General features: G+C 57.9%; 1 protein-coding gene across 5 annotated transcripts in view; it reads left to right on the top strand.

Moving 5' to 3' along the window:
- The window catches only part of SMG6 (SMG6 nonsense mediated mRNA decay factor), a 119,404-nt gene that overhangs the window by 85,689 nt on the left and 8,560 nt on the right, over positions 1-25,155 (top strand). For 3 of the 5 annotated variants that reach the window (XM_030028809.2, XM_030028807.2, XM_030028805.2), the window contains exons 14-15: positions 15,055-15,231; positions 18,383-18,532. In XM_030028809.2, coding sequence (XP_029884669.1) covers positions 15,055-15,231; positions 18,383-18,532 — 327 coding nt within the window. The remainder of the gene's footprint in view (positions 1-15,054; positions 15,232-18,382; positions 18,533-25,155) is intronic. The other 2 variants (XM_030028808.2, XM_030028806.2) reach the window with 1 other exon arrangement.

Here is a 25,155-nt window from a genome sequence, read left to right as displayed (position 1 = left end):
ATTCTTGCTAATAGAAATTGCTCTGATTACATTTTCCCCCTTGGCTGGAGGGCTGAAGAGTGCAGAGCAGGAGCTATGGTCCATGGGCAGCTGGAGCACGCCTGCCTGTCCTTTGTTGGGACTCCTCTGAGCGTGCTAGCACACGCTTCCATGAGCACGAACCCTGAGGGAGCCCAGTCCCGAGCCCTGTCTTTGCCAGCCAGTTCTGCTCGTGTTTCTCATCACACACTTCCCCTGCATTTGCAGGTGAGCCCTGCCACGATTTTCCTTCAGCTCCTCCGCGGGGTCTTCTCTAGGCATCATCGCTCCTGTCGGCCCTTCCCCTGCAGCCCCCTCCCCAGCCCGGACAGAGGTGCTTTGCATGTTTTCTTTGTAGAGCCCTTTTTCTGGACTAAGCTTAGAGAAATTTTCGGTGTCTACAGAGATTCCTAGTGTTTCTCTCAATCTCACTTCTGTTTTCTTGTTTTCGTCTTTATATCCATGCTTCTGCAGTTAGTCGTGAGCAGATTCAGGTTTCTTCTTGCAGAGAAAGGAGTGTGGTTGGGGAGCTACATGAGAGGTGTCTGGATTTTGGGGTCCTGTCTCAGCCAAGCAAGGCACTATACACAAAAAACTGGTCTGGAGTGGGTTATCCAATGATTTGTGAAAGGACCATTTACATTTTTGTGCATTATTTTATCTTTTTCCCATCTTTTTGCAGAGATTCTCTGCTAACGACTGACGATTCCCCCTCTTCTCTGGCCAGTGTCTGTGTGTCCCCCAGCCTTGTTGTGTCTGACATCGTGAGCAGCTTTGTGCCCATTCAAAATGGGCATTTCTGGAGCTGAACCCCATCACTCATCCAAACTCTCCTCCTTATTGTGCTTCTCTGGTTAGAGAAGCACCGCCATTCTGGGGGGGAGCAGCGTATGACATCCCAACTATTAGGGAGATGTCACTCTCCTCCTCCCTCTGCAGCAGGACACAGTCGTTTTCTGTTGCATCCCTCAGCAATGTACTGAAAATCAAACCTTCCCATGGCTCCAGGAAGCACTTGTCTGGGAAGGAGCTGAGTGGCACTCTGGAGACCTGCAGGAGGTGGCGATGGCTGCCAGCCATAGTGACCCAGGTACGCTGGCGTGAGTGGACCTCTCCACTGAGGCAAAGCAGTCCATCTCAGCCCAAGACGGAGCTTGCTTTGTATCCTTGTGTCTGGGAGAGACTCCAGCTTTCTGCTCCTCCCGAGCACCCCTGGGTGGGCAAATGCAGCAAGGGCCGGGAGCTGGGGCTGCTTCCAGGCCAGGCAGGGCGCAGCGGGCAGCGAGGCAAGGCTGCTGGCTGTGCAAGGGGAGAAGCAGCCCAGCTCTTCTCCTGGCAAGCGTGTGCTTGGGAGAAGAGCCCAGCCCGTGGGCAGGGATGCTGCAGCTCTTTGAAGCCCGTCTCTGCTACCTTAGGGAGCAGCTCTGCCCTGGCTGATCCCAGGAAGCATCCCGTCCGGCATCCCTCTGGATGCTGTAAATAAGCCGCAGCGAGCAGTGCTGCTCTGCCGGATGCTCTCACGCCTGCTGGTGCTGTGCCTTCCCTTCCCACCCCCGGGGAGCCTGGGGAGCCGGGCTCCGACCCACCTGACACGGCTGCCTTTGCAGACATATGGTCCCCTCTCTTTGTGTTTAGTTAAGTGTGGGAGGACTCGACGCTATAACTCCTGTAGCTTTTAAGCTATTGTTATTGCTGATATGGCCCTGCAAGCAGACGTGGCAATTTTACAAGCATGGCCCCGTCCCTAACAAAGGCAATTAGGATGCTATTCTGTTATAGCTGGGGGGAGAGAGATTTCTAGTGTCTGGAAGGAGCAGTCTGCAAAGGGCATAATCTAATGCAGAAGATGAAGACAAAGGCATTTTGAAGGCAGGATGTGGGGAAAACGGGGGCATGACGAGCTCAGAGGGCAGATCTGCAGTGGGAGTGGGGCTACGGGAGCCCAGCAGCTCAGGGTGCAAGGCAGGAGTGAGCCGGAGAGCAGCAGAGACACGCTGCTCTGGGCAGGTACAGGGAGGTGTATCACCTGGGGCTGGCGTGAAGGTGAAGAGCAAGGTGTTCTGTGCTTGGGCAGGAGATGCTTATTCTGGGTGAAAAGGGTGAAGTTTCAGGCTGCTGCATGGAAAAAACCCCAAGCCGTGATAACCACTGGAGTGTGATCCTGCAGAGCAGCGAGCAAAGGAGATGGAGGTGACATTTGGGACAGGAGTGGCATGGGGCTGTCAAGTGATCTTGAAGCTGCGGAGGTGGCACAGGAGAGCTCGGGGGGGGGGGCAGGAGAGGGTGGTGAGGGCCGCCGCTGCCATGTGGTTTGGTGCAATTCACCCAGGGCAAGTCAGGAGGCTGTTTCCAGTCACAGGGCTCGAGCTGCATTTTATGCTGCTGGCTCCTTCCTTGCTTGGCTTTTCCAGCATCTGATCTGACTGTTTGCTTGCAATGATTTCAGTTGTTTTCTATTTTAGCATCTGACCCCGAGTGCCTGGGCTGGGGCAGGCAGGCACCGTTTGAAAGCCGCCACTTGGCGGCAACAACTGTTCGAGCCGTGGAGCAGCACCCATCTAACCCCTTTTTTCACACACTCGGAGCTTCCCAAACATTAACCTTTGGATTAAAATTTTCCATGCTTGGTCTCTCCCCAGATGTGATGTCTGAGCTTTGGTTTGGGTTCATGTTTTTCATGTTTGCTGGATTTGTGTTATGGGAGAATGAAAGAAATACTTTTCCCATTTAAAAAAAAAAAATTATAGTCTCCATTTATTTATTTTTTTTTAATTCGGGGATTCACCAAAAATGGTTGAAGTTTGAAGCTGAAAATAATTAGCTTGGCTGCAGCAAGCTCATGTTGCAGGCACTCGGGGAAGTGCCGCAGCTCCAGGTGTGCAGTGCAGCGGGTATCACCGGCGCAGCCTGCACAGCCCGCTCCAGGTACGTGCAGGCTCTGCCGGCAGAGCCAGGAGAGCCTTGGTGTGAGTCAGGCTGAGTAACTCCAGATTTGGAGGAGGGCAGCTGGTTTTTTGTTTTTTACAAAAAAAAAAAAAAAAAGTTGTTTTTCAGGCTCCACATGCAGGATCACGATGCGCCGGGGACGAGCGGGCTCCGGTGAGTCAGCCACAGGGCTCGCCGCGCTGTTTTCAATCCTCTGCTCTGCGTTGCAGGTCATGGCATCATTGGGAGATGACATGCTGTAGACACGGCGGTACAGTCGCCTTGGGGTGTGAGCATTGTGGCACAAATCCTGCCTCAAGGCCCCTGTGCAACGCGGCTGTCACTCCCCTCCTTTCTTTTGCGGGAGGAGCTCTACCTCGTTTCACGTGGCATCAGCTGGTGGCTGCACCTTTCTTTGTCCCAAAGTCAAACACCTCCTTGTCAACTTCAGGGCCACCTTGGACACGCTCAAATGCTCGGCATTTCCCTACATTAATTTTTTTTTTTTTTTTTTTTTTTTTTTTGCTGGCTGCAGCACCCCTCCTCTCCGCTCCAAGTCTGCGTGCTGCTCATCGGGTGGGGACCTGTGCTGCTCACACCAGCGCTTGTAATGTCTGGCCTGCAGCTCTGCCAGAGGCCAAAATTGGCTCTCGGTGCATGGCTGGATCGCAAGGACAGTGTTAGATGGAGGGTGGAGTGAGTGAATACCCCTCTCTTCCTACTGTGCTTTCAGGAAATGTCACTAATGCAGCTGTAAGTGTGAATGAAGTCAAAAGGATGGATCGGTGCCCCCGCTCCAGCCCACCCCACTTGTCGGGGCCCATCCAGAATCCCCACCCTATTGTTCTGGTTCAGCTCCTCCGTTTCGGGGCAGGGGCCCTGCTCTGCGCTCAGCATCCCGCTCCCGGGAGGAGGAGCTCTGCAGAAAACAAAGACACAGCGAATAGTTTTCCTCTCCCCGACCAGCCGCCGTTCCAATTCCTCCTTCCCTTCCCTTCCCTTCCCTAGGTGTGTTTGCAGCTCTTGGCCCGGCTGGAAGCAAGTGACTGCAAGACTCAGGCCATTAATCATCTGCCAAAAGAGCTGAGTATTGGGTATAAGTAGCAGAGCTGTGCTCGCTGCTGCCTTAAGAGGCAGAGCAGGATCCGCGCGGGCTGGAGCTCACATCCAGTGCATAAAGTTACCTCTCTGGTAGGCTAATAGAGCGTGTCTTGCTCGGAGCAGCCCCTCCTCGAAGAGGTCATGGGCTCTCAGGCACAGGAACGTCATCGGGAGTCCCCTAAGTGGCAGCATTTCTCTGTAAAGCAAAATACAGCGTTTGTCCCTCCCTGAAGTTGCTGCTGGAAGTGGTGTGAGCTGCTTCCCGCCCTGCCCTGAGCCGCCGGGAGCGCGCTGCCAGTGTGGTTCTTGCGGTGGGTGGAAATGCCAGTATTGCTAATATCTCTGGAGCTGTGGTGTTGCAGCCGACTGAGCTGTGGTGGCATTTTTCTGGTGTTACTACATTGCCTTCTGTATCCCCACCCTCTGTTTTCAAGGGAATTTAGCGGCGGCCCCGACGGAGGAGCCGACGGTCGGAGGAACTCCTCCCTGCACGCGGCAGCCTCAGGCCCGGCCCCGCTAGCTGCCCTTTCACCTGGGCTTTGTCTGCTTGTTAGTTCAAAGCAAAGCTGCTTCTCTTTCAACTTCCAAAGTTGAGGGGAGCCGCAGTGCCCCGAGCTCCCCAGCAGTGTCCGGGGCCGGCGAAGCGTGCGAAGCAGCGGTGGGGCAGCTTGGCACTGACATTGCTCAGTCTGGCTTCTGGTTTGCGGAGCGGAGGTTTCTCATCGCATTGCTCTGACTCAGGTATCTGTTTCCTCTGATGTGGGCAGCCGTTGCTGGAGCTTTTTCCCCGGGCACGCAATTGCTCTGTGGCTCCCAAGGGATGGTGGGACGTGCGGGAGAGCTCCCCGAGTGCTGCCACAACCGGCCGGTGGCTTGGGTCCCTGGGGTGGTAAAAGCAGTGTTGCAGGAGCAGCATCTACTACACCGCTACGTGTTCAAAAGTTCCCCTAAAATCGGTGGGGCAAACGTCCAATTTGCGTCCTAGACTAAAAAGTCTGAAGGAAATGAAACACACACAACCTGACTTGAGCCGACGTGCGTGCGTTAACTCAGATTTTGGGCTGCCGCTCCCTGTAACTCGCCCACCCGGCTGGGTGTCAGCTCAGGGACCCTCAGCTCTCTGCCCCCCATCCAGCTCCATGCAATGGCAACGCTGAATTCCCTTGGCATGGGGTGCTTAAGAGGGACCTTTTACGGTGTTTATTTGATTGCGTTTTCCTGGCCGAACGGCCTTTCCTGAATTTGGTATCATTCTGCCACTGAGACTAACCACTCTAACCAGTTTCCCTAGTGCGGAATCCCAGTTCAGCAGGTCTGGACTGTCACCCTCTGAGAATTGCTTGTGTTTGAGGAAGTGAAAACGCCCATGGGGAGGCTGCGAGCGGTGGCCAGGTGGGAGCTGTGCTGCTTTAGGAGGTTTTAGTGGTTCTCATTAAAACAGTCTCCTGTAGACTCAGTTTCCTAAAAGACAAGGAGAAAATTCCGAAGACTTTCATGCCAGTTCAAATATCCACCAGGGCAAGGAGCTGTGGAAGTTACGGTGGGATCTCAGATGACATTCTCTGAAAAGCAAGCTAAATAGAGTGCAAGTATGAAATGCTCAGACCAGCAGCAGCTGTGCCCTCTGCAAGGGCTTGGCCAGTGTCTGCACCTCTCCCTTGCCTGTGCTGAGTAATGAAGGGCAGAGAGGGGGAATCAGGGGGCCTGCCTGAGGAGCCCCTCCACTTTTGAAGCCTTTGGCACCTCCGCGAGATATTTAAATGACAGACAGACATATAGGGATCTGTAAATACTCATTTGGTGCCAACTAAACCACAAAGAAGATACAGCATTTGTGGTCCAAGGAAGTTTAAATATTTGTGGTCAAACTTAAAATTCGACATAAAACTCTCATCTGCGATGGAAGGCGTCCAGGAACTGCATGGAGAACGTATAAGCTGTGTAAACTCAGAGAAACAGCTTCCCAACTGGCTCTGCCAGGACCCCGCAGAATATTGCAGCTCTTACCTCTCCTCTCCCTCCCGCTGCCGAGGTCAGAAGTCAGGTTTGCAAGGGACGCGGTGGCCTGTTAACACCTCCGGGGGTGGAAGTCCACTGTGCCATGGGTGTTACCGGCTAATGCCATGGTTTCCTCGCTGCCTGTAGCAGAGGTCACGCTGGAAGGTTGAGAGGTGGACGGTGTGGGCAGGGCAGGTGGATGCTGTAAGGGTGAGCTTTGGTTTGCACCGGTTTTTTGCTATTTTTGTATGGTAGAACCTCATGCCCGCTCCCCCGTTCCTATGTTGTAACTCTTTCCCTTCCACCACCCAAATTCCCACCGTCTCAGCCCTTGCTACCCCAGACACTGGTGTCTTGTCCCATAGGACAAGAATCACCGAGTTACTCTGTGGGTCAAATCACAGGGCAGTCGTCTCCATGGGGAAGTCCTTGCGAAACAGCTTATGCTATCGGCGAGAGCAAAACGCTTGCTCTGCCCCGCTGCTGTGCACGACGTCTTTATGTGCTTGGAGGGTGCCTGGGTGAGGGGTGGGTGTAGGGTCCAGAGGGGCTGAGCCGAACCTCCCCACGCGTTGGAGTGCCAGTGACGGACACGCTCAGCAGGAGCTGTGCATCTTCAGGGTTTCCTCCGTGTGACCGCCCCGACGAGGCCAGCTCCCTCCTGCCGCCGCTCAGGAGGTGCTTTCTGAAACGGGGAGGTTGCCAGATAACCACAGCGTTTTCCCCATGGCGTGGGCAGCCTGGACTTGGCTCCTGCCTTATTTTTTTCCACGTACCCTGCAAAAAGGGCTCTTGCTGTTGCAAAAGCACATTGAGATTTGCAGTCGAGATGTTGGATTGAACATTCATCAGCCGCATTTCCCAAATTCCAGGAGAGACAGATCCTAGCCCTGGCACAAGAACAGCTTCTCTGATCACCAGCACAGTGTGGCCCCACGAGCAGATGTACCCGAGAAACGCCGGGGGTGGAGAGCTGCAGGGATGGACCAACCTCGTCCCCAATGCCAGCGTCTCCTGGAGCGGTGGCCTCAGAGGAAGGGCAACGTGCCTCTGCCGAGAACAGAGCAGTCCCCTTTCCCTTACTAAGCAATCCTCTCTTCCTCCACCAAAGAGCCTGCTAACCACTTTCTTATCTTTCTTAACTCTGCAAAACAATCTCTGGCAAGGCAGGCATCCTCCGAAATGGCAGAGGAAATAAATTCCCCCAGTCCCTGAAAAGGAAAAGACTGGAGACTCTTGCAGCAGGGAGAACAGCCCATGCCCTGTGAAAGCTGATGGTGGTGTCATATTGGCTTTGGATCTTGCCTTCCTTCCCCAGCCTGGGACCACGGGCTTGGGGCAGGCTTTCAGGGACTTAAGTGTCTTCCCTGGTCTGTGTTCGAGTAGGATCTGCAAGGGAGGAGCAGAGCGGGCTCCTTCAGACTTATCTTGGCTTTACTCTCTGGCCTAAATTTTTCTCTTTTTTCCCCTAGGAAGTTTGGGGATGTGCTGGGAGCTGGGGTGGGAGGGAGGAGGAGATCGAGATGGCTATAACAGGGAGTCGCTGGCTGTGACTCGCTGCTTCTCCTGGAGTCGTCTGCCTCTTTCACAGGCCTCTTTCAAAGCTGTGATTTTTTAGCCCCTTGTTCTCCTGACAAACAATTGAAATGTGTGGTCCTGTGCTCAAGGCTTCACCTCGGAGAGCAGAAATGCCCTAGATATTTCACAGCTGCAGGGATCGGTTTGCCCAGCGCTGGGGCACATGGCCGCAGGGGGTGGCAGCAAATGCTTTCTCCAATGGAAATTCCTGCAGAAATTCCTGCAGCGTCTTACTGGAGGCAACGTTTTGCAATGGGAAGCTCGTAGTTCTCGCTGAGCTGTTGGCAGCGATGCCTGAGGACACAATGAGAACCAGGCAGGAGCCACACTCACAAACCAGATTAAACATCTCCATCACTCTGTGGAGACCTCCTGTACCCCATCATCTTCTCTGGGACTTCTCACCCAGGCTAAAGTCATGCTTTTCTCTTGTTTTGCTCCTGCCCAGTAGGCATGGGCTGGTGGGGGTAAAATTAACTAAACCGACCACCCGACTCCTGCCTACAACGTGTCGGATGCAGCCTGGAGCCAACTGCTCCCTGCTGTAAACACTGCTGCTCACTGGAGAGACAAACTGACAAAAAGGTTCTTTAGCACATTTAACAGGTGAATAAGACATCAGGGCAAGTCTTTCCAAGCATCAGCAAAAGCCAAAAGCTTGGTTTGGAAACCATCAGAAACTTTCCTCTCTGGGCTGTGTAGCTCCTCATGCTCCAGAGGAGCAGTTGGTCCTGGGCTGGGCTGGAGCTTGAGAGTGGTCTGGAGGATGACTTTCCATCCAGAGCATCTGCTTCAGCTGACTTTGGTGTTGGCTCTTCCTCACAAGTTAGGAAAGGTTACTGCAGCACCCTCAGATGTATTTTGGGGTGGACAAACAGCTTTTCCCAACCCCGTGGTAAGCCATCACCACGGAAGGGAAGAGTTGAGAGGAGCTGGCTGCATTGAGAGTCTGGAGGAGCTGTGAGATGTTTTGTAGGGCAGTGCCAGGCTGTGCTGCCGCACAAAGGGTTTCAGGGACGTAGGCTGGGACCTGTGGCAGCGTGGGGTTTCCATATGGAGTTTTAAGTGTCTTCTGACCTAGATCAGTAAAAATTCAGTCTGTATTCCTGCCCCACAGCCACTAGGTGCCAGTCAGGGAGAGAGAACTGGCCCCTGGCAGACAGACAGCTCTGGGGAGGCCTGCTCCCTTGGCGTGCCTGTGCAGGGATCCACTCCTCTGGGGAGGGCTTGCTGAGAGCAGGCTCCAAGACCCAGAATTGCTCACAGCTTCCCACACACCGCTGGATCTCGCCCTCATGTCCTACAGCTGCCAGCGGTGACAGGTGCCTTGGGTGCAGTTTGAGGACCTTCATGGTAGGAATCTGTGCAGGCTACTCGGCGCTTCTTCTGATCTCCTGACACTAAAAATTGGATGACTCAGCTCAGATCTATCACTTTGCACCTTTATGTCATCTGTGTGTCTCCTCTGCATCACTGCGTGGGACAAGCGAGGCTGGTCTTACCCCAGCAAACCCTAGTGATGGTGGGCAGTTGGCTCCCTTTCCGTGCTGCTTTCCAGTTTTAAAGGCCAGTCGTGGGTGAGCTACGTGGCCGAGGTTGGAAAGATGGAGGCGTTTGCCAGGCCAAGAGCACATCTGCTCCGATGACTCGTCTGAGACCGTGTGCCCCAGTGCAGAGGCTGGAGCTGTGCCTCTGCAAGGCTCAGGGTGCTGGGAGAGAGGTTTGGCTAAGACGTGGCTACACTTTCTCTTTGGGGAGCCACTGCTTTGCAGAGAAAGTGGTTCTCCAGCAGTGGCAATGGGGAAGAGCAACTGGAGTGATTCTTCGGAGCTTCTCTGTCTTCCCTGGGTGTTTTCTGATGTACTTCCCTGCTGTGATGGAGCATCAGATATGGATGTGGTGGACCCTTACCCCATGGGTGTTCTCTTGTTGGTGCTAGGCACTGTCCATCCTGGCACTGGGTCCTACAGAGCCAGGGCAGTAGCAAGACACATGAGAGCCAATGGTGCCTTGGTCCAGGCCCAGTTGTATCCACAGTTGCTCTGTCGGGTCACGTACAGAGTTGCAGGCATGTGGGAGCCACGTCCACCGAGCCTGCTCGTGGGATTAGTCGAAATCAGAAGTTTCTCTGAGAGAAGCTGTGGCTGAAGTCAGCTCTCAGCTGCAGAAACCAGGGTTGCAATCCAGCTGCAAGCGCTGCTGCCCAGCCGTGACAGACACTTTGGTTCTCCCTACCCAGGTGGCCAAACCCCTCCAAACTGTATTTGGGGCTGGGCAGGGCGAGGAGCTCCTCGGGCCACATCCTGGCTGGGGAACGAGCCCAGAGAGGCTGGGCTGTAAGTCCAGGGTTAAACCCAGTCCAGCTTTTGTGCGAGCCTGCGCGATGAAAACCCAGAAGGGATGAGACCAAACCAGGCGCTTTCCTCTGCCCTCCTCCTCCAGCGGCCTGGGCTGCCCTCTGGCTCCCTGGGGATGGGAGGAGGCAGCACAGGGCACTGGGAGGCATTTAACCACGGCCTGCATGGATGTTTTAGCGGGGTCAGTGCAAACGTTTCAGCCGGGCCATGTAGACGCTGCATGGTTGTTTGGGGCTCACTTGGTTTCAGCATCGTTCAGCTACTTCAGCTAAGCCATGTTTAAACCAATGTGGCAAAAAACAGTGTTATCCCCACGCTGGATCGTGCTGGAGCTTGGCTCTGAGTCCCGGTCCTATCCCATTCCCATCTCCAAATCTGGGATGGGATCTCTCCGTGCTATGACTCAAACTTCTCATGTCCTTTTCCCCTTCTGAATCCAGCTGTCAGGATGTGCTCGTGTCTCCCCCTCGCACATAGGAATGCAGAGCCGGCAATGGCAGCCCGTCCTCCAAGCAAACCCTTCTCCAAAGCCGCTGCCTCCTGTTTGCTTGCAGAGTCTTAAGGTTTTGCCGAGAGAGAAGCTGCCGGTGTCCCTCCGCACACTGCCGGCAGCAGCGTGGCGTTGCCAGGGGCTGCCACGGGTGCGGGGCAGCCCTCTCCAGGCCAAGTTTCCCCCCCGGAATGTGGCGGGTCCCCGCGGCTGAGCGGAGCTCCCCAGGCCAGCTGGCTTGGCTGCCAGAGGCTCTTTGGACTAGCTGAAGGAGTCTGCATTCCTGCCTCCCGGTTATTTGCTCTTTAGGACGCTGCGTAAAATTAACAAGTTGTAAAAGTTGATTGAAGGCGGCGGTGGGTGTGACAGAGATTTGCTTAGCTGTGGGAGAGCCGTGTGTGGAGTAGAAGGGCCGGCGCGGCCGGGGTGGGGGGCAGAGGGGCTGCCCCCCCAGCTCCAGGCGCGCCTCTGACCCAAAGCGAGACCGTGGCTGGTTTCTGGTGGTGTCACCCCACCAGCACCAGGTGCACGTGTCCGCCCGGGCACAGCGCTCGCAGCTCTCGGAGGGAGTCCCTTCCCTCCCCTTAAATCTCCTGGAGGACACGTGCTGGCATTGGGGCTGCGTCTCCTTCAGGCCAGGTGCTGGCCATCCCATGTGGGAGTCCTCTGCCTTCCTCCTGTTAAAGAGCAGCACGCAGCACTCGGGGAAGCTTTTCCCTTCAGCCTGTGTCATCTGCAGGGGAAAATACAGCCAAGGCCATAGCGGGGATCAGCTTCGTTAGATCTGGGGACGCCTCGTTAGACGTGGGGACCCTGCTCGCCGCTGGCAGGAGATGACACACGCAGGGTCCTGGTGGCACTGGCACTGCAAAGTGGCTTTGAAAATACAACAGCTGGTACAGTTAATGCGCAGCCCAGTGGGTCTCTACAGGCAGTTAGTGTGTGTTAATGTGTGTCCTGCTGTGTCTTACTCAATGATTAGTATGTTAATGTATGACCCATGAATTAGCAGTCGGAGCGCTAATGAGCCTCGTCAGTGTGCCCTAGCAGCCGCCAGCCCGCCGGTGGGTGGCTGATGCTGGGAGCTGGTGGTTAGCCGTCTGATGCAGCAGGAGATTAGAAACCTCTCGTCTCCGGTCCTGATGAAATCAGGCTGGCGATCGGGGCTGCTGCAGTCAAAGCCACCTCTGCCCCACGCCTGGTCCCCAGCCACGTGTCCCCGAGAGGCACCACGGTGGCGAGGGGCTCAGCGATGCCTCGGTTGCTCGCACCTCTGGGGAACTGAGCCCGGGTCACGGACGGGGGCACCAGACCACTTCAGCAATTCTCAGTTTCAGTTTTCCTTTGAGAGCGGCTGTGTGCATGTCAGGCCTATTTTAATACCCAGCGATGACTTGAAGCCAGGCTTTCAGTTCCTGCTGTCTCACTGCACGGTCGGAGGGGGAAGGGCACGCGGGGCGGCTGTATTCCCCGCCGGGGCCGGGGCGTCTGCTGCCACATCACCAAATACATCGACACGGTGTTATATCGTACTTGACCATTCCTTTGGGAAGGCTGGGCACAGCTCCCGGCGTCCTCGCCGCGCTCCACTCCGGCAGTGAGGAATTGCCGGCAAGCACCTTCGTGGCCATCCCCGGCTGCCCTGGGCATCCCGGCGCTGCCGCGGGCACTCGCGTTTCCACTCTGAAACAGGAAGTTTCTGACAAAAGCGGGTTGCTCTGCGGCACGCAAGGTCTCGCTCCGCCGTTCGAGAGAGACCTGGGTGCCAGTCGCAGGTCACTTCTTTCCCAGCATCTCAGAGGCTGGGCTGCCCCGTGGCGGGGCCAGCCTGGCTGCCGGCAGCCCGGGGCTCTGCCGTGTCTTCCCCGAGCAGGGCTGCACGTGATGGGGATGTGCAGAGCATTTGCTCCTTCCCTGTTTTTCATTCATGTGGGCTGGAAAAATGTGTTCATGAGACGAGTTGCTGTGGCATTATGTCATGGGCCTTCAGTTTGCGCTCTTTTCTCCCCAGCAGATGAGCTGAATTTAAGCATCGGGCTGTGCTGGCTTGGCAGGAAATCTGGTGTTTCCTACTTGTTTCTTCTTCGGGGGAGGAAGGAGCGAACCCACCTGCCCTTGTCCCCAGCCCCAGCCCCAGTTCAAGGGAGCTCTTCTGCAATATACCTGATCATTCCCAATCCAGGAGGCTCTGACAGCAAGGTTTAAGCCTTTGCTATGCAGAGATGGCTGCGCTGCAGCTGTGTCAGCGCCCAGCCCTCCATGCATACATGAAAACCTCATGGATCCTAAACTAGATGCGATGGCTTTTATTTCTAGAGGTGTCTTGACAAATCCCTCGGGAATGGTGTCAGGATGGCTTGCCCATCTCTTCCCCACCTAGCCAGACAGTTCCTGCGTCCCCAACCCCAACACTGCTGCTGTCAGCCGCATCCTGGCATCCCACAGCACGTGGCTGCTGGCAGCAGGGCTCAACCCCCGGTGCTGCCACAGACACATCCCCGCAGCTGTGCCGGTGGTGGTGGGCGCTTTACTCACCCAGCAGCCTGGACACAAGGGAACTGCAGATACCAGGACTGGAAAATCCCTGGGCTGAAGTCACCCTGTGTGAGTCAGGCCAGGTCTCCGCAGTGTTAACCCGTCGAGCTGGGGATGAAGCAGGCGGTGAGGTTTCCACCACTTCCCCTGAGGCCACTGCAGCCCGGAGCTCTCAGGAGGGATGTTTCCCATGACAGCCATTCCCACTTTGCTCTTGTTCTTTTTCCTTCTGACTTTCCCCTGCGGAATGGTTCCTAAAGGAGAGCCAGGAGGATGGAAATGTTCCTGCAGTGACACTTGCCGGGATTGCTCCTGGCTGGATATCCCAAGCAGCAAAGGGCTTTCCTGGGAAAGAGGGTCCCCCACAGCCTGCCCTGCTCCTGAGGCTGCTGAGCCTGCATCACCTTGTCCTTTGCTCACCTCTGTCCCGTAGGACACGTTTTTTAGGAGCAGAATCAGTGGTTATGGGTCCCTTGCTCCCTGAAATATTACATTCTTGCGATCACCCTGCTGGCACCACCGCTCCGCAGCAGCAACTGCCTCCCATGGGGAGGAAGGGGCTTCTCCTCCCCCTCCGCCTGTCCCTGCAGGTACGGAGGGACGCAGGGTCCCAGAGTGGCAGCTTCAAACGGAGACAGCCCGGGCTGCTGGTGCATGAGGGTGCCTCGCTCAGGCAGTAGCCAGGGTGGGAGGTTGGAGGTCAGAGGAGGGTCAGGTTTTTGACACGCACTACAGCGACACGGTGGTTAAAATTAGCCCGCAGAGAGGAAACTGGCAGCTTTGTGGAAGAGCAGAAGTTTCCTCTCACGGCAGCCTGGTGCAGCGGGGCTGCGTGCCGCTGCCAGCCCTCCGCTCACCGCGGCACGGCCCCATCCAGGGCACGCACCGCCGCCGGCACGGCAGGGTGACGAGCCGGTCTCCGCCAAGCTGGGGCCGGGACGCATGGCAATGGTATCGCACGGCATAAGGATGCAGGGGGGGAGAGTAGGCAGCGTCTCTGGCTGCAAGGCGCCTGGTTAAGTCGCCTGTATGGGGTCTGGCCTTCTCCTCAGCTTTGGGATCCCAGTCCCGGGAGCCTGCAGGAACCCTTTTGGGATGGGGGTCTCCGTACAGAGCAAAACCAGAGTGGTTTGCGGGGGCAGGAGGAACTCGGGCATCAACGTGGGCTTTGTCTCCGTAGCGCGTAGCACTTCTAGCCCCTGTTTGCTGACTTTCTCCCCGTAAATCTGCTGCTCCCCGGGGAGATGCCGGTCAGCAGGAAGCACCAGGGGAGAGGTCTCTGCAGGTGCAGAGCCCCGCTGTGAGGGGATGAGGTCTGAGCCGAGGCTGGTCATGGTGGAGGCGCCGGCAGAGGCTGTGCCGCGCAGGATGGGGCCGTGGAGGCACCGGGCTCCTGTGCTCTGGAAACTCCATTTGAGAGCCTCGTAAATTGGATAATTACCCAAGCTATTGAGTTTCCTTCTGGCCAGATCCGTCCCAGCCTCCCTGACGGGGCTCCCCAGTTGGTCCGTGAGATGGGCCCGTGGGACGGGGTCGGGCTGGAGACGAGGAGGGGCTCAGCTTTTCTCAAATGCCCCCACCCGCCCGCTCTCACACCTGCATCCCTCCCCAGCTTTTGTGAGGGGGAATCTGGCAATGGAGCCAAAACAAAACAGTAAGGATAGGCCACATCATTCATCTCTCACGCTTCAGCAGGACTTTCCCCCATTTGGTGGGGCTGGGCAGGGGGCTGGCTGCCCCCTGGCAGCCCTGCGGCCCTGGGGTGCACAGGGGGCGCAGGACAGGACACGGATTGGTGCTGGGTGTCCTGACTTCGCCTGCCTCCTTTTCCCTGGGGACAGTGGGCTATGAGACTTGGGCAAACCCCTTCCATCCCTGTTTAGAAGAAGAGGGGCACCCTGCACATCCTCGCGGTGCTGTGCAGTGCTGCCTGCATCCCACTGGGCCTTCTAGCCCCGGACATTTTCCCCTGGCCATTGCCCATCTGCCTCCCCTTTGCACTGACTTTGTTTTCCTTTCCCTCTCCCCAACCCCCTCGTCCTCACCCTGTAGGTTATTGCAGCCGACTGCAAGAGGGTCACAGTTCTGAAGTATTTCCTGGAAGCCCTTTGTGGACAAGAAGAGCCTTTGCTGGCATTCAAGGGTGGAAAATATGTGTCAGTGGCACCCGTCCCAGACGCCATGGGAAAGGAAATGGGAAGCCAAGAGGGAAAACAACTGGAAGATCAGGTACCGTGCGGGAAGAGCGCGCCTCGGTGAAGGAAGAATCACCCCTGTGGGGCCCAGCCTCTGCCTGCCCTGCAGCTCCCGCTATTTATAGCTGGCGTAGCTGCGTGTGCATTTTATGGGGGGAGGCGGGGGGGGGGGGGGGGGCAAATGGTGCACAGCCCTTGTCTCCCGAGTGTACTTCGCTCGTGCCCTTTCCTGCCAGTCCAACCCGCGTGCCTCTATCTCGCACGCTGCTATGAGTTCCAGATGCTGCTTTTTCATACCCGAAGCGGGGGGAGCTTTAATAACGTGCAGCGCCGCGGCCCCGGGAGAGGAGGTGGGCGAGGGGGTGTCAGGGTTCAGCTTCAGGATCAAGTTTATAGCCGTGGAGCTCGTTGCGGCGGAGGCCTGAGCTCCAGCCTCCAGCACACGTACAGGAAGAGCTGACATTGGCGCCCCGTCCCTCCCCTGCCTCTCACATCCTGATGTGATTAAGGAATTCAACTCTTGTTTTTCTGCCCTTGCTTGTTCCTGTAGGCCTTGCTTCACTCCAGGCTCCGTGTGTGTGTTTAAGGGCCCTGCCAGCCGCTCTGCAGGTTGACTCTTTTCTTCTGTTTAATCTTGCAGTTGGAAAGGCCAGGGAAACAGGAGAGAGGGGCAGAGGCGTTGGGAGCGGGGAGCTGGGTGGCCCGGCGCTGCCCAGGCTCTCTCCGGGTCCCCTCCCTGCGCCAGGGCTGGGCGCTGCAGAGCCAGAGGGGATATCGCCCCGTGCAGGGGACAGCACCTTGCCTCTGCTGGCACTGGGTGGCCCGTGGCCCCGTGCACCCCAGGGAGCTGACAGCCAGAGAAGCCCACAGCGAGAATGTGCTCGGCACCCTCCTTGTCCCAGCAGCCGGCTCCAGCTGAGCAGGGGACAGATTTTAGGTGATTTTTTTGCACTGGGTCTCAGAGCAAAACCCCAGGTAGCAAGAGATGTCTCTGTAAGGTGGAAGACCTGGACCCTTGTCCTCTTCTGGAGAAAGTGCAGGAGGTTTTCAAGCTGACACCACTAAAAGCATGTGATATGGGGGAATCTTCAGGTTCTACCCAGTGTCATGACAGGGACGGTTCTGTCCTCTGGAGCACTCCTTTTGTTGGGTCAGTCCCTCCATTTCTGCTATGAACAAACACGGTACGGAGGATAGCTCCCTCCTGCCCCATCCCCACAGCTCTGCTTGGCTGTGGGAACCTCCGCGTGAGCTCATTGCACAACCCTGGGGCTTCCTCCTTGGGCTCTGTTCACAAGGGAGCTTCCAGCTCGCCAGCATGACCACCAGATCCCAGCCCTTGTCGCCAGCAGATCCCAACCCACCGCAGCAGATCTGCATCTGACACACGCTTTTTTCCCAAGGCCCTTGCGTGACGTCGTCCCTCTGGCAGCATCCCCCCATCCCTTGTGGTCCAGGCTGTCCTGGCAGAGGGAACTGAGCCTGAGGGCTCCATCTTCCTCCTTCCCATGGCTAAAAAGTCACAAGGAGAGAAGAGTACGTGGTTCTGTGGCCGGGCGGGTGTGCAGTCTGGGTGAAACGATTGAGTATGCGACTGTGCGGTTCTGGAGTTGTTCTAAATTAAGGCTTGCGAGCTTCTGCCCGAGTCCCCCCTGCTGACACATGCCATGGCAGCCTGCACAGGGCAGGGAGTGTAGCAATGCTCTTGTCCCTGCTCTTATCCCTCTGGGGGATACCTCTTGTGCAGGATCCGCCTCCTGCAGCCTTCTGGGGGCTCAGAGCAGGTCTTTCTGCCTGGGTACCACCTGGGAACTCTTCGCAGCCCCATCACAACCCTTGGCTTTTGTGCAGAGAAGGGGACATCGGTAATGGCAAGGCTTGGGAAGGCCCGTGGTTGCTGCACTGGGGAGCAAGAGGGTCTGGGCGAGGCAAGGGGACTGTCAGCAGCAGCGGCAGAGCTGGGTTCCTGGGCAGCACGTGTGTGCAGGCAGCTGCTGGTGGGACACGTGTTGAGGAACAGTCTCCCCTTTGGACAGGGAGCCACTGGGGAGAGCAGCAAAGCTGGGAGTGGAACTGGGTTGTGGCTGATCCCCAGCTGGACACCAGCCACCACCTCCCTCCCTCCTGTGTCCCGAAGATTTGGGTGCATAGGGAAAGGCCAGCGTGGCCTTCACCTGGGGTAGGAACAGTATGGCTCATCCTGGGATCTCCAGTTCAGGCAGGGCAGGCATACTGGAAAGGGTCTGCAGACCTCCTGGTGGGGAGACCCAGGGAAGTGCCTCTAGGAGAGGGTGAAGATGCAACATGGTCCAGAAGTGCCTGGGCGGGCAGGAGGTTGGAGAACCAGGGAACCCTCAGTTCAGCAAACACAAGGTTCCTGGCCAACAGGAGCGTGGCAAAGGCAGACTAGAAGTAGGATGCAAATGTTAACAGAGGAAGTAATTAACAGTTGAAATGACTGACCTCGAGACGCAGTGGATTCTCCATCATGCGGAGCTTTAAAATCAAGATTGAGCGTCTCTTTCTAAAACATCTGTTCCAGCCCAGCTGGAAGTTTTGGGGTGGGTGCAGGAATATCTCTGGTCTATTCAGAGATCAAAACGGAGAAGGGGAACGGGCTCTTTGGTGTCCTGGGTTCATGGATCTGAGTTTCCTGTCAAGATGATCAGCTTGCGTGCCTAGGCTCAGATGAGGCAGCAGTGTGAGAGCAGTGTTGTACAGCCCCAGTGCAGGCAGGTGGGGAGAAGCAGCGTTTGCTCCAAGGGATGTGCAGCCTAAACAGCAGGGCAAAGTGGAGAGACAGGGAAATAGCATGGTTTTACAGAACTGACGCCTATAAAACATCAGTGACTCACCCAAGGCTGTGGGAAGAGTTTTCCAAGGCAAGGAAGAGGATTTGATTTTAGAACAGAGCTTTAAGCAGGGCTGCCCCTGTCCTCCCTGGTCGCTGTCTTCCCTGCCCCATTACCTTTGTCATTTCCTGGATGTTTACTATTTTTTTATTTTGCTTGCTTCTCTTGGATGTTTAGAAATAGTCAGTTGCCCATCAGCAAGCGGTGATGGACCGTGCCTGGCAGGGATTTATCTCCTGGAAGGGGGAGAGCAGAACGAGCACGGCCCCTGCCACCAGCATCCCTTACAATGACTTCTCCTCTGTTTTTCTGTCTTTCTGCATTTCCTGGAAGAAGGAAGATGATGTGAGGATTGAGGCATTTGAAGATGATTCTGAGGCTGAAGGCAGTGGAGGAGAGATGGACATCAAGGAGCTCAGAGCCAAGAAGCAAGCCCTGGCCAGGAAAGTAGCTGAGCAGCAGCGTCGTCAAGACAAGATTCAGGTAGGATGGGCTGTGCGGCTGCAGCGCCCAAGCTGGCTGAGGAGTTGCTTTCCTTTGGAACATGGGCTGATCCTGCCTCACCGTGCCGGTGATGCGCAGCCGTTTCCCTGGCATGCTTCAGGACCAGTGGCCTCTCGGGATGTCCCATAGCACACTGGGCTTCCCGCGCGTAGGTGCCTTGCGCTGCCTCTGTGAAACCCAGCAGCAAGCTTAGCTTTGGCCCTTTGGAAGGGCCAAATCGGTGTTGCTGTCCCCACCCAGGGTAAGATCTGCCCTCCCAGGCCCTGAGATGAATGTTGCGGGGACTCCTGGGACTCTCGTGAAGCCAGACGCAGCGTCTCCATGGAGCTGCCAGCACACCCAGGAGCCCTGGCAGGGAAGTGCTTTAGCTGATGGCTGTAGTGCAGTGTGTGCCAGGCAGCGAGCTGTCCCCCTGCCTGGGGCAGAGGCTCCGTGGCAGCGAGGCTCGGTGAGAAAGCAGCTTTTCTGTGCAGTGGGGCACAGGCAGACGGGGGGGAGAGGGTGGGACGTGAACGGCAGAGTTCATGTGGGAGCCAGCGGCAGGAAAAATAGTCTGCGAACGGCTGCTGCAGCCAGAGCGCCGCTTGCAAAGCGTTGCCATCGTTATGGGGACAAACAGACGGGATACAGGTGATCCCGTCCTGGCCCTGGCCTGATCTGAGCGTGTTTCCCAGTGGGAGCTGGTGAAGTAAACTGGTTGGACTGGGAGCAGACGCCTGGCAGTGCACACTGTCGCTTTAAGAGCGGTCTCACATGCATGGCTGTTGGCTGCCTCGCCGCTCGCAACCCCTCTTCCTCCAGCCTCGCAGCCCAGATGAGGATTTCTCAGCAGAGGAAAAATTCTCCCTGGCTCCCCTCCCCCTCACCTCCGCCCTCTCTAATGCCCAGGGCCCTTCACTTCCATAATTCTTCATTTTCCAGCCTTGAACGTAAGCCAGACACATCTGTCTGGCCATATGCGTGAACTCTGCAGTGTGTGCCGAGGTGGTTGTAAAACAGGGCTGCTGAAGGCCCTACTGGGAGAGCGTGCACATGTGTACCCTCCGGCTACTGGCGCCGGGCCCAGAACCACTGCGCTTCGCTTTTCCAAACCCACCCCAACCTTTAAGATTTCGCCTTTTTTCTTTTTCATTTGAATTTGGAGCAATTCATATCAAGGCGAAGGTAGAAGTTGCGCCGGGAGGGAGGGGCCGCCCCCGCAAGCGAGTCCATTATTGTTGGCAGGTACCTGGGTCACATTAATACAAGGAGGAAGAAAGCAGCAGCGAACGAGTGAGAGATTGGAGAGATGGGCTGTAAATTAAAGCGGCCTGAAGCCTTCCAGCCTCCCAGGGTTGTTAAGCGGGAGGTGTAAGTAAATTCCCCACTTCCCACTGCCTTGTACAGACACAGCAAACAGGAACTGCACATGTTCGGGGAGGGCAGCGTACAGCAGATCCCGGCCCCGGCGACTAGCCCAGCTGCAGCAGGGCCCCCTGGGATGGCCGCTGCCCATTCTGCAGGGAGAGTGGGGGCTGCCTGATGTTGTCAGGGGCTTTCTCCCCCCGGCATGCTCCTCCCTTCCTCCCCAGCCGTGCTGGGGCCGATGCTTGCAGGCGGAGAGAGGTCAAAACGAGGGTGTGGGCAGCTTCAGGGGCTGCACAGCTGAGAGCTGAGGTGCAGTTGGAGTCTGAAGGCGCGGGGTGGAGGAGAGGTCCTTGGGGCTTCGGTAAAGTCATCCAGCCCATAGCTAGCTGGGAACAGCCCGGAGTAGAACATGTGTGCTTGCCCTGGTCCTCTCCCTGCCCTGGTACTGACCACGCGGCCGGAGACGGAGGAGCAGAGGAGCTCGGGTGGAAAGCGCTGCCTGGGGAGGCCAGGTCGGAGCCAGCTCAGCCTCCAGCCCCTCCGCTGTCCCTCTCTTGGCCTGTGGTCCTTGACCTTTCTGATCTTCTCAAGAGATTTTGTTTTCCTGGGACCTGGGGATCTTCTGCCTTCCCTGTTACAGCCCATTTCTCTTGTTCACTGCTCACCCACGGAGTTCACGCATCGGCTGCCCTCCGAGTCCCCCTTTCACTGTCCTGGGGACAAGCCACAGCTCCACGTATTCATCCAAGTCCAGCAGATGCAGCTCCTGTCTCAGCATGGCCACTATCTCCCCATCTTTGCCATGCTCCCTGCCTCTTGCAGCCCAGGTCTGCGGCTGATGGAGATCATCCACCCGACGCTTGTCCCCAGGTTCACTGCTGCTGCTCTACCTGCCCCGCATCAGCTGGCAGGACAGCCCTGCAGGTCCTTGTTGTAGCTCTCAACCACAATCCATGCTGGGGTCACGTTTACACCTCGAGGGGGATTTGGGCTTCACCGCGCTCCTTCGTAGGACGGCGGCTCGAGCTGCCGGCGAAGTACAGGTCCAGGCAGGGTAAATGGCAAACAGGGGTGGCCCTCGGCCAGCACCAGCTGCAGAGGGAACAGGAGAGCTCAGCTCTGTTCTCCTACACGAGCTTGGACCCCAAAACCATCACTCTGAGAGGGGGCACATAGGCCAGAGCGGGGTTAGGTCATAGCCTCTTGCGTCCCTGGGCAGCCCTGGTTGCGAGGAAGCCGTCCTTTGCTGCCTGGCCCTGGGTTATGAACTGGCTGCTGCTCCCTGGCTCTGCCGCCAGCCTGCCTCTGCCCTCACCGCTTGCCCAGGCTGGGACGGAGCTGCCAGCCAGCCCCATGTCACAGGCTGGCGACAGCAGCGATGCGTCGGGGTGAGGTGAAAGACCAGGCACATACCTGGGCGCTGCCCAGATATTTGGAGGGGTGAGAGACCAGGCAGGCGAGTGGGCAAGAGGAGGCGGCAGTGGCGCTGCCGGGGCAGGCGGCGTTCTCCGGCAGGGCTGTGTCCCCAGCCAGCTCCGGGTCCTGCCGCGCGCTCCCAGCCGCCCCCGCTGCTTGGCCAGGCCCTTGGTCCATGCTGTTCAGCGTCCCCTGTCCTTTGTGCCGCCGCTGTGCGCTGGGAGCGGTCGAGTTTCCTGACCGGTTGAAAACATCCCACCTGAAACATAACAGGCTCTTCCTCTGGATGCTGCTATTGTTTTGCTCAGCATTACAGAAGCAGCTTAACCGGGGCGGCCAATTATGACATGTCTTCCCAAAATAGCCGCTCTCCTGTCCCTTCTGAGCCCACGGAACGGCCGCCCCCTTAAGATGCAGCCGCTCCTTTGTGGCGGTAGTGTGAGTAAGTGGCTAAATATAGCCGTATCCCATTCACGCTCTCCTCGGCGCGCAGGAACAATGCCGCGGGTGCACACGCGCCGACACGCACCTGCCTGGGAGCGGGTGCCTGCTGGCTGCGGAAGACGCACACCCACCCACGGCGGCTCCGCCACGGCGGCGGCCCCGGTTTGCTACCAGGCACGGGGCACGTTTACTCCTGAGGAAGACGCTGGAGACGAACCTTAGGAGGAGGAAGCCCTCGAGCAGAGACTAGAGAGGCATTGTTCTCGGCCCTGGAAAATCCGCCTCCGATCCCCGCAGAGCACGCGGGGCTGGAAGGGGCAGCGGCGCTGGGTTTCCCCGCAGTCGGAGAGTGGGTCGGGGCAGGAGAGGCGGTGGCAGGATGGTAACGGCCCATCCGTCCTGGCAGAGCGGCGTGACCCCGTACAACCCGTCCCGAAGGCAGCGGGGCACCCGTCTCTGCCGAGCTTCGGCTCCAGGCCTCTCCGCCAGCCCGGCACCACGGGCGGAGGAGCTCTGGGGTCTGTTTGCGGGACCCCAGGGGTCGACGTGGAGCCCCTTCCTATTCTGTGCTTGGTGGCGGAGACCCTCAGGTCTCCCCCCTGACACTCTGCAGAAAGTACCACCTGGTGGCCTGGCTCTCTGGGAACTGGTCCCCTTGTCCACACTGGAAGCCCTCAGCCCGGACATCGGTTTCCGGGGAATCCTCCAGGTGATCCCAGCTGATGGATGAGCTGGGAATTTGGGACTGTGTGCGCAGGAGTGTCTGATCTCAGTGCTGCCACCAGCTGGGGCAGCCGGGGGAGCCACCTCTGGCTCTGGCCCAGCTCCTGGGAGAAGCCCCCATGGCCGGAGCAGCAGGACGGGCAGGGGGCTGCGGGTGGGAGCAGCTCTGACGGCCGCAGCGTGCGGATGCAGGAGGTGGGAGAAGGGGAGCTGCCTGGCCCTGAGGGGGAGCAGGGAGCCCCCAGCCTCAGAGGTCCCCTGCCACGTCCAGCACTGCGGGGTCGCTCTGCCATCGAGCCGCGCAGTGTGTTTAACCCCAGTAAGACGAGGCTAAAACCCGACCGTCCTAAAACACTTGGGCTGGGGGGAGGCTGTACCTCTGCTGTTTTAACCGTGCTGCTCTCCCCAGGGTCTTCTCCAAAGCCCACCTCCCAGCAGGACGTGCGGGCCACTGTCTCCCTGTCCTTGCATCGGGGAAACTGAGGCACAGCGGGACCGGCGGCTCGTTTCTGGCACTGGTGGCGGCACAGAAGCTGGGCCCCAGACGCAGGCATCCCGATCCGCATCCCCGCGCTCTCCTTCCTCCGCACGGGACCATGCCCCACGGACCAGCAGAAGGGTTAATGCGGCTCTTGCCTCCCCTGTTCCCCGCACATGGGCTCCCTTTCATCTCTGGCACAGGGCCAGCCAGCGTCCGCATGAATCACAGGCCACTCCTCTCCCCCCGAAACCCCTTGGCCGGAGGCTTCTGCAGCCTTTTACTCACACAAACAAAAATAAATCTCGCTGCCGGCCTCTGAACTCTGCAAAGGCGAGTTTCCCTCTGGCTCCCCGAGCGGCCCGGAGCTGTGCGCGGGGACTTGGCACGCTCCCCGCCGACCTCGCTCTTTCACTCCCGGCGCATCCTGTGTCCTTCTCTCACCGGGCGGCCCGGCGAGCGGAATGGGACGTGACGGCCGGCACAGGCGTTGCTCACGGCTGCCAGGAATCGGCCGGGTACGGCCTGCAAAAGCCGCCGGGGCAAATGCCACACACGAGGGTACTGCCCCCCACTGCTGTCACCCCCGCGCCTCTGGCCGGACGGGTAGGTGAGCTCCCCGCTCGCACCATGCTCGCAACGTTGCCTGCGTGGGCCGGGGCGAGTCCCGGGGTCGAGGAGCCATGTCGGGGTGCAGGCGGGGGTCCCCTCCCGCCACCAGCCCTTGCTCGCGTAGGACAGTCGTCGCCCATCGGACTCCGCGTGGTTTTGACCCCCCCCGCCGTCCTGCAAGTTCGGGGCCATCGACCTCTTTGGCCGCCGCACAAGGGACGTGCCGCTTCAGTCTGGGTCTCTGCGTTGGCCGAGGGGGCCCTTCTCCATCTCCCCATAGCAGGTGGAGCTCAGCAGGGCCTGGTGCCTCCCAGGGACAAGCGTCTCCTCCCGCACCCCCAAACCCCAGGGAGAAACCCCACCTGCCGCCTCCTCACGGTGAGGAGGCAGCGGCGTGCCGGAGTTGCCAACACGGGGTTCCCGTGCCGCCAGGGAGTGCCAACACTTCCCTGGGTGAAGGCAGAGCACAGGCAGGGATGGCACCTGGCATGCGGCCGGCCGTGGCAGCATCTGTACTGGGACGCTGGTGCCATTGTAGCTGCCCCTGCCTGACGAGGGAGGCAAATCCTCCCGCTGTCATGCCACCTCAGTGCTGCCACGCAGCAGAGGGGACCTGGCGCGCTCCCCCCTCTGCCCGTCGCCCCTCAGGGTCGATGGGAGCTGCGGCCCCGGGACCGGTGCTGCCAGAAGGAGGGTGAGAGGCACGTGGTGAGGTTATGGTTGCTGCCTTGCCTGGAGACACTTGTGGGAGGTAGCAGCGTCAAGTCGCCTTGATTTAAAGCCAGATGACAACACTTGGAAATGGATTAAAAACCACTTCTTTCCATGGCCACCGCTGGCCCGTGCAGCTCGTTGTTCCAGGGTGCCTCCGAGGCTTTGGCATGACCGTGGGAGGGTTCGGATCCTCACCCCGGGGCAGGGGGAGCTCCCCGTAACGTTGGGCAGGACAGGGTCGGCGGTCGCCTCCTGTCCCCGGGGTGCGTCTTGTGGGTGCGAGCTCGCTGTCGTAAGGTTTTGCATGGTGGATGTGTTCCACAGCAGTGCTGTTGTGCTCCATGGGTGACCGGTTCCTATTAGAGGCAACAAACATCAGCGAGTCCAGGGAAGCTATTTTTAAGCAGAGGAAGCACTAGAATAGCATCCTGAGTTTTTTAAGCCTGTGACTTACTAAAGAGCCCAAGTCCTTCGATAGCATTGAAAGTAATATGTGAGCTCTTGGGCCCCATTTTGGCAACTGGCATTGTCCAGAGATCCAGGTGCAACCCTGCAGTGTTGCTAGTAAGACCCAGCAGACCCTTCCCACGTATGTGTGAGCACCTCTGGTCTCCAGTGGGTGCAAAGGGCTCAGCCAGCGACAGTGCTGTGGGTTTCCAGGGCTGGAACCCACCTGGTTTCCCAGCTGGATGGAGTCAGAAAAGGCAAGGCATGTGCTGGAACTGGTGAGACAGTGAGTGAGACACTCAGCCAAGCATCCCCACCCCACAGACCTCCCCTCCTGCTGCCTGCTTGGGGTCCCTGTGTTAGGATGCAGTTGGCAGGACTTGCGTGTCCCAAACTGGTTCTTTTTGGCTGTCGTCACCTT

The sequence above is a fragment of the Aquila chrysaetos genome, chromosome 10 (genome assembly GCF_900496995.4).
Source record: "Aquila chrysaetos chrysaetos chromosome 10, bAquChr1.4, whole genome shotgun sequence".
NCBI lineage: Eukaryota > Metazoa > Chordata > Aves > Accipitriformes > Accipitridae > Aquila > Aquila chrysaetos.
The sequence above is the reverse complement of the archived record's forward strand: the minus strand, read 5'-3'. Positions and strand labels throughout refer to the sequence as shown.